The sequence below is a fragment of the Podarcis bocagei genome (assembly GCF_964188305.1).
Source record: "Podarcis bocagei genome assembly, chromosome: 16".
Classification (NCBI taxonomy): domain Eukaryota; kingdom Metazoa; phylum Chordata; class Lepidosauria; order Squamata; family Lacertidae; genus Podarcis; species Podarcis bocagei.
In genome coordinates, this window is record NC_138142.1 from 31,039,367 (window position 1) to 31,053,357 (window position 13,991).

Consider the following 13,991-nt stretch of genomic DNA (forward strand, 5'->3'; position numbering starts at 1 on the left):
GTGTGCTTTTGTAATATCATCCATGCCTCATGTAAAATTTAGGACCCACGGACAATTTGGTACCCATGTCTTCCAATATATCCTGGTTGCTATAAACACAGTTTTGCTTTCTGTAATTTATTACAGGGCAGTTAAAGTCTGCATTCTAATGTGTTGCCCAGGGCAACACAAAACAAGTAACAAATGCAATAAAATAAATGTCCATCATTCATCAGCAATGCCAGCTGGAACGAAGAGGAAGCAATCAGAGATACAGGGTGTTTCTCCTTCTGGAGGAGGAAACTTCTAATTAAAGGCACAGTAGCCTTGAAATGTCTAGATACAATTTGCCTATCTGGTGCTGCAATTACTATTTTCATGAAAATATTTGGCTGACTCTGAAAATAGAGAACATGAGGTATATTCTCAAATGGCTACTTCCATGGGACGTATAGGCATAATTTAAGCAACCTGTCTGGTAGCACACATAACCCTCAAAAGCCAACCCACTTCCATTTGTAAACATGAAAAATATCAAAGTGATTGCTTTACAATAATCCCCCACACACACACACTTGATCACTTTATTTTGTAAGATGCCACTTTCTGACCTGGTAAGAGGGGGGGGGGACATTTTCACAAACTGGTGCCAAGGGGGTTAAGCCTGGCATAGGGACTGATTCCCAGAAATAGTATCAATCCAGCCCATTAGGTTTATAACAATGAGCTCCCGAAGGCCAGATGCAAAATACATACGTAATCCACAGGTAACTCCTGGAATTAGGCAGCCAACCAAGTCCACATTTAAGCCACAGGTTGGAGACCCATTTGATGCCTTCCTGATCTGCTATTCCCTTGAACCTTTAAATGCTGCAGGAATCCTTGTACGAAATGAGAAGGCAGGTAAGTGCCTACTTTGGAAACGTCAGTTCTCTGGTGCTGAGTGTGCTTTCCTAAAAGGGGGGGGAGAAACATATTTTGCATTTATTGTGGGTTTCTAATTGGGAAAGCTTCTGCAGTGGAGTATGCTATGAAAACAGAGCCCAACAGGACTAAAGGTTCACCCACAACAGGTATGGGGAACCTCTGTTCCTCCGGATCACAGCTCCCATCATCTCTAAGCTTGCTGACTGAGGGGAGCTAACAACACCTGGAATTCTGCAGCTTCCCCCTCCCAGAACAGGGTTTTACTGGCTTTTTCAACGGTGTTTCAAATATACACAATTTCACTTAAATGCGCAGTGCCTTGGAACGTAACACCCATGTAAATTGGGAGTTGCCTGTATTGTTTCAGAAAGTGCAAATTGGGTAAGCTTGCCTTTAAATGTGAATGGAATTTCTCCCCCATCCCTAGTGCACACACACATTTTATCTTCACAACAACCCTGCAAGGAAGATGAGGCCAAGACACAAGCGTGGTTGGCCCAAGACCACCCAGTGGCCAAACATGGATTCGATACTGGGTCTTCCTGTGGAAGTATAACACTGTAGACTAAGAGATAGAGCCATGGCTTTTTTCCCCAGCTGGAACACACTGGCACAGTGATCTGGAACCTATCAGGGACCCCAGAAGTGGAGGGAGAGACCTGACCAGCCTCAGCAAAGCCCTGTTGCACCTCCCCAAAGGAGACATCCTCTACAGACTCCAGAGAGGATCTCCCCATGAGCTGGGGGCACAGCAGGGCTTTGCTGAAGCCAGTGTGGTGTAGTGGTTAAGAGCGGTAGTCTTGCAATCTGGGGAACCGGGTTCGCATCTCCGCTCCTCCACATGCAGCTGCTGGGTGACCTTGGGCCAGTCACACTTCTCTGAAGTCTCTCAGCCCCACTCACCTCACAGAGTGTTTGTTGTGGGGGAGGAACGGAAAGAAGAATGCTAGCCACTTTGAGACTCCTTAGGGTAGTGATAAAGTGGGATATCAAATCCAAACTCTTCTTCTTCTTCTTCAGCCTAACAGCTGGCATGTGGGAAAGCCATACCTCAGCTGAGCAAGCCCCATGGAAAATAAAATAATAAATTATTTCTCTCTCTTTCTCTGTCTCTGTCTCTCTCTCACACACACACCTTCCTATCTATCTAGCTAGCTAGCTAGCTAGCTATAGTAAGCAAGGCTAATTAGGTTAATTTGCTCTGAGTTTTTATGCTGGGTGTTTATTTTATTATGATTTCTATTGCTTAAAAAAATAGTTTTTTATGCCAAGGACCAGAAAAGAGGAACTGGCTACTGCCCTCATGTTGGGCCAGCATTGGGGATCTGTCAGTTTATCAGTCAGTTGTGGCCCCTGTACTCATGGCGACAGCTGATGCAGGAGTTCGGTGTGTGTGGAAAGTGAGGTGGTCATTGCACAGGTGGCTGCAGCCATGTAAGTGGTAGCAATGGAGTAGGAAGAGGTGGCATCACCACTGGGGATGGTTAGGGCCTGAATCACACCAAGTTGGGACATGTTAGGCACAACAGTGCAGGGGCGGGGAAGGCAGAAAGGTGAGGCCAAGCAGACCTGCTGTGGCAGCCGAGTATGTGTTGTAGAAGAACAGGAATTGCCTGCAGTGGGTGCAATCCTGCAGGCTCCGGGGATCTGCTTCATCTTTGTATTCCCTGCAGGGAACATGCTGCCAAAGCAATAGCAGCTGGAAAGAAACAGACTTTTCTCCTTCTCCCTGTCCCCTGCCCAACTATATAGAGTTTTTTTAAAATGTGATTAAATATTAAACCCTGGTATAAAGGGCTTATAAAGTTCACAGTCTTGTGTTCATCAGTGTAGAAAGGGCAGTAAATTCTTCAGATCCTGGAGTCCTTGGAGTCTATCTTTCCAGCCTTGTGGCATTAATCCATATTCAATGGCTCCTTTTGATGTGCAGGTATCCTGTTGCCGCTGTCTCTTTTGCACAACTCTATGTCCACAACTCACATTTCTCCAGATCAGGTTCTAGAGGAGATGGGAATCGTCAACCAGACCGAAGTCACAGAGTTCATCATGATGGGCTTCCCGAGCCTCCAGCCCTTCCACAAGCCCCTCTTCCTCTTGCTCCTCCTTGTCTACCTCTTCACCATCTTTGGCAACTTGCTCGTTTTCACTATCATCCGCACCGACCCCAAGCTCCACACGCCCATGTACTTTTTCGTCAGCGTCTTGTCCTTCTTGGAGATCTGCTACACAGCTGCCACCATCCCAAAGATGCTCTCCAACTTGCTCAGCGAGAGGAAGCGCATCTCGTTCTCTGGCTGCCTCCTACAGATCTACTTCTTCCATTCATTGGGGGCCACCGAATGCTACCTGCTCACCGTCATGGCTTACGACAGGTACCTGGCCATCTGCAGCCCGTTGCGCTACCCAGCTGTCATGACGTCCAAGCTGTGCATCAGATTAGCTGCCAGCTGCTGGGTCTGCGGCTTGCTAGGCCCCATCGCCGAAATCGTCTTGGCTTCCAAACTCCCTTTCTGCGGACCCAACAAGATCGAGCACATCTTCTGCGACTTCCCACCACTCCTCAGCTTAGCCTGCACCGACACCTCGATCAACGTCCTGGTCGATTTCACGGTCAATGCTTGCAAGATCCTGGCAACCTTCCTCCTGATCATGACGTCTTACCTGCAGATCATCAGGGCCATCCTTCGGATCCGCTCGGCCACCGGCCGGAAGAAAGCCTTTTCCACATGTGCCGCGCACCTCACTGTGGTCGTGATCTTCTTCGGGAGCATCTTGTTCATGTACGTCCGACTGACGAAAAGTTACTCCTTGGATTATGACAGAGCGCTGGCTGTTGTATACGCTGTCCTGACCCCTTTCCTTAATCCGATTATCTACAGCCTGCGGAACAAAGAAATCAAGGCAGCCTTAAAGAGAACGTTCCACTGCCAGAAAATAATGACTAGAGAAATGGAGCAGACTTGAGGGAGTGGGGCTGGAAATAAGGCTGAAATAAGTAGGGAGAACACCAAGGCTTTGCTCACACACACACACATTCTAGGGCTTGTGTGCCTTTAACAGTTCCATGATTGCCCCTCTGAAAATCTAGAATCAACTAGTCAGCATAGGCCGAGGAGGCTAGTCAGGAGAGCAAAGTGGGGCAGAGCTCTGCCCATGTATCTTTCTGCACCCCAAAAGCCAAAGCTCTGGCCCAGCTCTGTGCGACATCCACAATTTCCTATTATCCAAGGATTCCCTGGATTTTTACAGGCCAATCACAGCTATGCACGGCACAGCCAATCATAAGCCTCACTTATGGCCCACAGGTCCCACCTTTCACCCGTGTCTGTGGAAGTGGAGAAACAGGTAGAATTCTAGGGTGAGTCAAGCCCCTAGGAGGCTCCCCTCTCAGTGGGAGGGATATGGGGGCTGTGAGGGAGAAGTGGGGTGAAAGAAAGACAAGAGAGAGAGCAACTGGTGTGAGGAAAGGGCAACAGGGAAAGCTGGTGAGAAGCTTCAGCCCAGAGGGGGAGGAATTGAAGTATCGGGGGTGGTTAGGAAAGTTGAGGGGGCAGAAATCCTCCAATGGTGGACTTGAGGGAGCAGGGTTTCCAATAAGGCAAGGAACCTTTGCAAAGGGAAGGTTGTGGGAGCCTTATTGTGGGGTACTTACCTGAGGAAATAAAACATACAAATCATGGGGTCCATGATTATAAGGTAGTCCCTGACTATCCTTGGGAGTGGTGATGGGGTTGGGGTGTGACTGGAAGGTAATTAATAATAATAATAATCTGAGCACAGAATCCAAATAATAATTACATTCTTATCTATGCATTCACAAGTTAGTTCGGTTCACTTAAAAATGTGGACCAAACAAGATTATCTTCCATCTTTACTACACACACACACCCTACAAAGACTCCCCAGAACTCTGTCCATGGTCCTGATGCCACTCCTAACTTGAACTGTCTGCCCATTTCTCCTTCCTATCTAAAATTAGTTCAGTCAACCCTTTTCAAGAATGGAAGCTCTTCTCCACCTCTGGTCAATGGCTTTTCTGGTGGTCTCAGCCTGGAACAGGACACATTCACAAACAAATGAGCAGTTTGGTTTAAAATATATATATATATTAATAAAATGTTAGCTTGAAACAGTATTATTGAACATTTTAAAGAAAAGCACATTTACATGTACTTCAGTTCCCATACTTGGAGCATCTAAATATCACTGGGGAGCAGTTTGTGTCAACAGGAGCATTTCAAAGATGGCAGAGCAAATGCGAATGGATTTGAGTGTGGCGAACAGAGCCTAGGTTTCCGCAGTCTAGCAGTCAGTAACACAGGGTTTTGTTGGAAGGATCTAGGACACAGCTGCCCAGAAAAAGGATCGGCTGAGTACAACCCCCGGAACCAGGCCTCCACAACCACACAAAAATCCCCACATCTCTTCAAGAAGCCTTGTACCGCTAAGGAAACAGAATCATCAGGAAATGGCCAGAGGACAGTCCTCTATGTCCACATAACAGGTCAAATTGAATACGGCAAGCAGATGTTGATAATGAAACCACTAAGGGTGAGAGTTGCTCAGAGGCCAGACCTTTACGTCCAAATCAACAGCAATGATGATTGCTGTGAAGACCCTGTAATGACAGCAAAACTTTCTGAGCAGAGCTCTCTGTGACCACAAGAACAGGCAATAAATAAACTCCCTGGAGAAGGAGGACAAGTCAGAGCTCAGCTCCAATGATTGCTAAACAGGCAGCAGTGAAATTGGTGAGGGTTTTTAATAAGACTGACCAGCTGCAGATGAGATTCATGGGATGTTGGCCAAGCTATCCCAGTCATTAGGCAGGGTGAAGCCACTTCCTCAAGTGGCGGAATCACCCCAGCTGGCATACCCACAGATGACCTGGCTGCCCAGCTGCCTCTGCCAGCGGCAGAGAAGCAGCATCACTGCCAGCTTTGATTTTGAGCAAGATCATGTCTATTTGGGGTGAGATATCTCCCCAAATGAGCGCTGTCTTGCTTGGAATCTGCACCAATGGCAGTAGTGCTTGCTTCTCCGCCGGTGGCAGATACAGCAGGGCACACAGTGGCAACAGAGCAGAAGGAGCAGGTAGGGCATGGCGGGAGCAGCAGCAGGGCAGGACAGCCTTTCCTATTTTTCCTCAAGTGAGAAAGCCAGACACACCAGCCCTGGGTGTTGGCCAAAGCTTCCAAGACCACATAAGTGATGTGAGATAAGCTGCAAGGTGGCTTCCTCTGGGGGTCACCATATAAGGCCTCTATAACTACCTCATGGAAGGTGGAATGAACTAATTGGTCTTCCACAGTGATGAATAGGTGTTTGTTTGCAGGAAGAAATGAGTGCCACAAACAGGCAGGTTAAAAAAAAAGGGGCAATAGCTCCGTGGTGATTGTTGTTGTTATCATCATCATCATTTTATTTATTTGCTGCTCATATGACTGGGTTGCCACCAGCCACTCTGGGGAGCTCCCAACAAAATATTAAAAACACAATAAAACCTCAACCATTAAAAACTTCCCTGAACAGGGCTGCCTTCAGACGTCTTCTAAAAGTCAAACAGTTGTTTATCTGGTTGACATCTGGCAGGAGGGCGTTCCATAGGGTGGCTGCCAATACTGAGAAGACCCTCTGCCTGGTTCCCTGTAGTTCCCTGTAGCTTCACATCTTGCAGTGAGGGAACCACCAGGAGGCCCTCATCCCCGGCATCTTCAGGCTGGGTTGAAAGAGACTCCTGCCCAAAATCCCAGACAGCCGCTGCCAGTCAGTGTGGACAATACTGAGTTGGATAGGCCAATGGTCTGATGCAGCTTCCTATATTCCTAAGGGGCTGGAGATGTTTCCACATCATTGTAATGGGTGGCAATTCATGCAAGAAAAGCCATTGCAATGGGAATCCCACCGATGGGAGGGGGAAAGGAAATCCCCAAGCTGAAAGCACAAAAACCCACCCACTCCAGTATCTCAGAGCTGCTTGCTGAGTTTGCGCACTTGTCTCTCGCGGGCCTCAAAAGCTATCTTGGCATCCATCAGGTCGGCCAGAGCCTTGCGTATTGCCTCCATCTCCTGCTCAGCCTGCTCGTAGTTCTGGGCCAGCACCCGGTTCTCCTGCTGCAGCTGCTCAAGGATCAACGTGACGTCCTGGTTCTGCCGCCTGCAGCGGTTCTTGAGCTGCTCTGCTTCAGCAAGCAAGGTCTCCACCGTCTTGATCATGGACTCAATCTGCTCCCTGGACATCGCTGCAAAAGGGGAACATGAATATTTCACCTAATTCTTTTAGAAAGAGGAGCTCTTGGGTCAGATCAAGGAGCCACCAAGTCGGTTTGGCCTGGTCCATTAGAGCAAATGAGGCATTGCCCTACCAAAGCTCAGCCAGCCAGCCAGACCCCATATTCCTGCCTTCGTACTAACAACCAGTCACTGCAGATGGTGCTACCTGTCAGCTCCTTCCTCCTTAGAATACATTCACACACCATACATCAGGCTTCCTCAGCCTCGGCCCTCCAGATGTTTTTGGCCTACAACTCCCATGATCCCTAGCTAGCAAGACCAGTGGTCAGGGATAATGGGAATTGTAGTCTCAAAACAGCTGGAGGGTCGAGGTTGAGGAAGCCTGCCATACATTGAAAGCACAATGATTCCACTTTAAAGAGGCATGGCTTCCCGCAAAGAATTATGGGAGCTGTGGTCTGTTAAGAATGCTGAGAGTTGTTAAGAGGCCTCTATTTCCTCCCCCCTCTCCCCGAAAAAAACTACGATTCCCAGAGTGCCCTGGGAAGGAGGGTTGGTTGGTAAACAACTCTCAGCAAGAGCCAGTGACAGGCAGAGCCACTAATTATAGTTTTGTTCCCATCCTGCTCCTCTCTGCCAAGTTCTACAAGGAGCAACACTGAGACTAAGGAGGAGGAGGAATCTGGCAGGCAGGGCCATCGCTTGGTTTGGTTATAAGAAGGAAGGCAAGCAGTTGGGGGTTTACTGAGGACAGGCTGATATTGATGGGGCAGTGCCCCACTTGTCCTAATGGACCAGACTCCACTGCAGATCAGTGCAAGCAATCCACTAGTCCAGAACTGGCTGCAGATCTCAAAGATCTTAGACAGAGAGAAGCTTCCTGCTGCTTGATCCTTTTAAAAGGAGATGTCAGCTGGGATTGAAGCTGGGACCTTCTGTATACAAAGCAGATTGAACTATGGTCCATGCCCTGGAACTGATACCACAACAGCACAGGTTCAGTATTGTCTACTCTGACCAGCAACCACTCCCCAGGACCTCAAGCAGAAAGAGAGTCTCTCCCACCATCCTGCCACCTGACTTTTTAAACTAGAAATTCTGGAGACTGAGCTTAATACTTTCTACATGCAAAGTGTCTCCCTTCCATGGTGCTTTTGTCTCTTCCCAACTAAGAAGATCTCCAGGATCTGACAGGGGTCGTTCTCATAATTTGCTCTCAGGTCTTTGTAACTTGAGATGCCAGGGATTGAACCCAGAACCTTTTGCAGGTGTCCTGCCACTGAGCTAACCAGCCCTTCCCTCAGGCCCGAGGCAGTTTCAGTTTTTATAAGACAGTGTCAGTTCTTTGACTTGAAAGAAACCAAAAGACATGGAAGGCTCTTTAAGAGTGGTCCAGTAAACTACAGATATGCCATATTCTGCAACTGTTGAATTTCCCAATTGATGCTGAAAGGCAGTCCCACATAGAGCAGATTTAATTAGAGTGACATTATTATAATAATTATTATTAATAAGCATATTAGTTCCCTTTTTTTTACAAAAGTAACTCAGAGACTCGCACCAATAATTAAAAAATAATGAACCTGTCAAATATGATACTCCCGGTTTCTCAGGAAAACATCTGTTCATGTTTCTGCAGTGGTGTGCGATTCTTTCTTTGAATAAAAGCAACATAGTGGAAGTTTGTCAGTATTTTAGTGAGAAGAATTTCTCCTCATGGGCACTTTTTTCTATGTAGCTTTGGCTGATACATTTGCACGAGAATTCTCTCTAACTAAATGCATTTCTGTATGCTATTTTCACTAATGTATGACCTGTGGAAAGACAGGCAGACATAGTTGGTTAGAGAACTTCACTGTAAAATTCAGAGAATTTTACAAGGTAGCTTTGTTTGGGTTCACATATTGATTTGAGAAGTGCAAATCAGGTCGTTTCTCATTCAAATGCAAATAAAATTATAATTCTCCTCCATCCCTACAATGACATCTACCAAGGAGAGGGGGGGGTTTATGGCTATAAAGCAAAAGGCCTCACATTATGGGCTACTCCTCCCCCCCTCCCCAACACACCTCAGGTCTTGCCACTCTGGAAAAGCTGCTCACTCACCAGCTGGGCTGCAGGAAGGCCTGAAGTAAGAGTTGAAAGAGAAAAATCCGTCCAGCTTTCCTGCTTAAGACGCTCAACCTAAGCAACTGGGTCTGTGTAAAGATGGGGCCTTGACTCCTTCCGCACTGTCAGGCCACAGAAGGGGTGCTTGATCGATCAGCTCATCAACATGAGGGTCCCTGAGTTTTCCCAGACAGCGACACGGAAGCAGATGCAAAGGATTGAGGAAAGGGATTAAGGCAAGCTAAATCCAGCTGAACATTCAGAGGCTTTACTGCCTGCCTGCTCTCCCGACAATCCACGGCCTGAGCCTCGACTCCAGTTAGGGAGGAATGAAAGCAAAGAACCATCGACTCTTTCCCCTTGGAGAATGCTCAGATCCTCTTAGCTCCCCAGAATGCTCTGTGATCTGGGGAGATCTCAAGCAAAGCAAGAGCAGAGCATCCTTCCGCCTGGAAGTGAGTGGGGCAGGTAAACCAATGATTCCTTCACTCTCTGTGCAGCTCTTAGGGCAGTGGGGCCTGGACAATTTTTTTGAGGACTGGGACATTCGCAGGGAAACATAAATGCTTGTTTGCTATTGTACGACCAACCTTACTGTATGCTTGTGAAACATGGACCACTTGTAAATGTCATCTCCAACTCCTCGAAAGATTCCATCAATGGTGTCTCCAAAAAATTTTACACATCACTTGGGAAGACAGGTGAACTAATGCCAGTGTACTGGAAGAAGCCAAGATCACCAGTGTTGAAGCAATGATTCTTCAACATCAACTTCTTTAGACTGGTCATGTGTGGATGCCTGATCATCATCTTCCAAAGCAAGTACTCTATTCCGAACTTAAGATGGAAAGTGTAATGGTGGTGGTCAATAGAGGTTCAAAGACTCTCTCAAGGCAAATCTTTAAAAATGTAGTATAAACACTGACAACTGGGAAACACTGGCCTGTGAGCACTCCAACTGGAGAACAGCCTTTACCAAAGGTGTCTTGGGCTTTGAAGACGCTCGAACTCAAGACAAAAGAGAGAAACGTGCTAAGAGGAAGACACATTTGGCAAACCCTCACCGTGATCAACTCCTGCCCAGAAACCTCAGTCCCCACTGTGGAAGGATGTGTGGATCCAGAATTGGCCTCCACAGTCACTTACGGACTCACTGTTAAAACCATGTTTATGGAAGACAATCTTACTTGGCTACGAGTGATCACCAAAGAAGAAGAAGAAGCCACTTTGCCCCACCCACCCAAGCAGCCCTTTCAATAATAATAATAATAATAATAATAATAATAATAATAATAATAATAATAATAATTTATTTATATCCCGCCCTCCCCAGCCAAAGCTGGGCTCAGAGCGGCTAACAACAATAAAAGTAACACAGCATTCTAAAATCAATTCATTTTAAAATCAAACCAGAATCAAATTAATGGCAACCATTGGGCTAGAGTTCTACGAAGATTACCAAAGGAGGGGGTCAGACTGTGCCTTGGCCAAAGGCCTGGTGGAACAGCTCTGTCTTGCAGGCCCTGCAGAAAGATGTCAAGTCCTGCAGGGCCCTAGTCTCTTGTGACAGAGCATTCCACCAGATCGGAGCCACAGCCGGAAAAACCATGGCTCTAATTGAGGCCAGCCTAACCTCTCTGTGGCTCAGGACCTCCAAAATGTTTTTGCTTGAAGACCGTAACGTCCTCCGTGGGACATACCAGGAGAGGCAGTCCCATAGGTACGAGGGTCCTAGGCCGTATAGGACTTTAAAGGTTAAAACCAACCACACTCACAAGTCAGATGGTTTCACGGACAGGTTGGACACAGAGGAATGGTGGGAGCAACCAGCTGGGAAACCCCCCAAGAGCAGAAGGCTCAGAGCCAGGGGAGTGGTGGTTGGACAACAATGAGTGGTCCGAGGGAGGATAGGGAGAAGTCTGGGAAGAAGAAGTGTCAGAAGCTGAAGGAGTAACAGGGCTTAGTGAGCAGGGGGAGTCTGTGGCAGAGAGAAGTCCAGAATCAGAGGCAAAGGCAGAAATGGAAGGAGGACAGAAGGAGGAGGGAGGCCAAGACACAGAGATGGGTCTGACTGGTGAAGAGGCACAGGTGTCTCCCCTTCCTGCTGCAACAAGCTCCCTTCCTGCCTGGTCTCCCAGAACCAGGAGAGGCATGAAGAGGGCAGGGGGAAAGAGAGCTTTACGCAGGCGCAGTCTCAGATTGCTTGGGGAAAACCCTGGGGAGGAGGGGACTTAGGCAGCTGTGAGGAGGCAGGGACCTTTAGTCTCTGCAACTGCTTCATGGGGACAAGACCTGCCAGAGATGAGTTGCTGTGCTCATTAGGCCTGACACTCCTGTGCAGATCCTGTCTTTGCTAATAAAGAGTTAACCCCACTTGCTCAGGGTAATTTACTGCTGGCTCGCTCCTCTCAGATGGGCCTCTCTTCATCTAGAACACTAATTGACTAGAAGTGCTCATCTTACATGTGAGAGCATTTTTATTTTGTGTGTATGTTTTTTAATGGTTATAATTGTTTTTTTCGTATGAAATGGTGCAATTGTTTTTACGGCTGGTGTTTTTATTGTGAAATCGCTCTGGGATATTTTTACAGGAAGAGATTCGTTGAGTTAAATAGATATTTTTTTTTAAGTTGTACCAATACATGGCAATATGCAAATAGTGTGCAAATCAACATTCCCTTTTGTTTTTACTCTCTCTCTTTAGCAATGCTTTGTTGGCTGCCTTTGATGACACAATCCCCTTTCTGAGAGGATTTCTGTGCTCTGCAACCACCCACTCTGACTTCTCTCTCTCTCTCTCTCTCTCTCTCTCTCTCTCTCTCTCTCTCTCTCTCTCTCTTTCGCTTGCTCTCTCCAGCTGGAGCATGCTCCCAAACTCTAAAAGCACCCTTCGGTAATCTTCCTAGTCTTTCTGCTCTGCCACCTTTACAATCCCATTAGCCCTGGCCATTAAAAGAGAGAGAGAGAGAGAATCTATCTACCTATCTATGGAGAGAGAGAGCTCTTTGCCCCAGGAAGGGCTCATCTTTCAGGACTTCCTCTTTTGCCAGCTTCCTAGGAATAGCTCCATCGATTTACGTTTACATCCGGGGAAATGGATCCCTATCAGAGTCGGCCTCAGGAATCCTCTAGTGACTTCACAGGCTGTTTCAGAAGAGGAGGGGGGCTGATCTGTATATTAATAATAATAATAATAATAATAATAATAATAATAATAATAATAATATACCCCACCCATCTGGCTGGGTTTCCCCAGCCACTCTGGGCGACTCCCAGCAAAATATTAAAAACCCAATCAAACATTTAAAACTTCCCTAAACATCGCTGTTGGTGATGAGGGGGAATATTGTGGCGTTTTGTAAACTGATGGTCAAGAAACTCACCCAGCTCAAGGGGTTAAATCTGGCCATCTGGGCCTTTCTGAATGGCCCTCAAAACTCTCCTCAGACCGCAACCCCTCACTGGGCCTGCTTCACACCCAAGTGTTCTTACCGGGTTCAATGGTGTCCACAGTTAGCGCCCAGATAAATGGACTTGGTTGCCTGGATGGAGGACAAAGGATGGTGTGGGTGGGTGTAAACTAGCCTACACACCAAGGCAAAATTTGCATTTCTAGCTCTGCCTACTTTTGCCTCTTGTCCCACCCACCACCAATATGTGGCCCTCAGAATGTCATGGCCCTTGAGTTGAAAAATAATTCCCCACCCCTGTTGCAAACTATGGGTGACTTCTTTTTGTTGTTGCAAAAATTAAAACGGGCTTTCTAAGTGTGTGTGTTTTTTTAACCAAAGACTCATGTGGGGCATGTTGCCAAATGAACCAAAAATGAAGAAAGGAAACGTTGCTATCTTTGGGGGCAGACTCTGTTCTTATGACTTGAGCAGAAGCCGGGCAGACAAAAAATTAGCAGGTGTTGCTCTTGCATGTCAACTACCGTGTTTCTGCATGGCTAGCTGCTATTAAAGGGTCAGAGAAAGAATGTGGCAACGCCAGGAGAAGAGAGCAGGGTTCGGATAGGAGGCCTACTCTCCTTGGGGTGACCCATGGGCTGTTGCCGGAAAAGAATAAGAAAAAGAGGAGTGGGAAATGGGGAACATGTTGAGACAAAAAGAATCCTTCAAGTCCCTATTGGGCATGGCACCAACACACAAAGATCTTGGCCAGCTGCCAGGATCCTCCAGGACCCTGACAGGGCCCACTGCTGATGCCTGCATCACTCAGGAGCATTGTGGGAAATTAAAATGGCACCTTCCTGATGCCCTGTGCTCATTCAGAGTCGTGCTTCTGCCCATCACCACCACAACCCACATAGGAAGCTGCCAAACCCCACAAGTGTACTGGGGGAAAAATAGAACATCCCTCTCTTTTTTGCCACAGAATGGCGGCCATTTTGGTTGCTGTGATCTCACTTGATTTCCAGACACAATTTCCTGATGCAATTTCCCCCGAAAAGTTTTTTTTGGGGGGGCACAACCTTGCGCAGCGCCCCAAAATGCGCATTTTTTGGTGTCGTGCCTGAAAAAAAAAACACTTTTGTTGTGAGGACTGCAGCGCAAAAACAAGCAAGATCACAGCAACCAAAATGGCTGCCGTGCTCTCACAATAAAGAATAGCGAGATGGTGTCCTGGAAGTAGTAGCCTCGATTTGGGCTTCAAGGTGTTGGAGGGTATGAGCTGCTGTGCACTGAGTCAGACCAGTGCTTCGGCCAGCTCAGTAATGCATGCACTGGCTGGCAGTGACT

The 13,991-nt window shown here is 47.2% G+C and overlaps 1 protein-coding gene and 1 long non-coding RNA gene across 2 annotated transcripts; one reads left to right on the forward strand and one right to left on the reverse strand.

Moving 5' to 3' along the window:
- Positions 1-2,871: 2,871 nt before the first annotated feature.
- LOC308575581 (olfactory receptor 6N1-like) lies at positions 2,872-3,870 on the forward strand (the record flags this gene model as incomplete). The annotated part of the gene is made up of 1 exon (XM_081174332.1): positions 2,872-3,870. The coding sequence occupies one exon, from the start codon at positions 2,872-2,874 to the stop codon at positions 3,868-3,870; it is 999 nt and encodes a 332-aa protein (XP_081030458.1).
- A 2,136-nt stretch (positions 3,871-6,006) lies between these two features.
- Positions 6,007-12,788, reverse strand: LOC308575617. Its single transcript, XR_014002890.1, has 2 exons — positions 12,742-12,788; positions 6,007-7,148 (listed from the first exon to the last, which is right to left on the reverse strand). It is a non-coding gene; the product is annotated as an uncharacterized lncRNA (long non-coding RNA).
- Between the last annotated feature and the right edge of the window lie 1,203 nt (positions 12,789-13,991).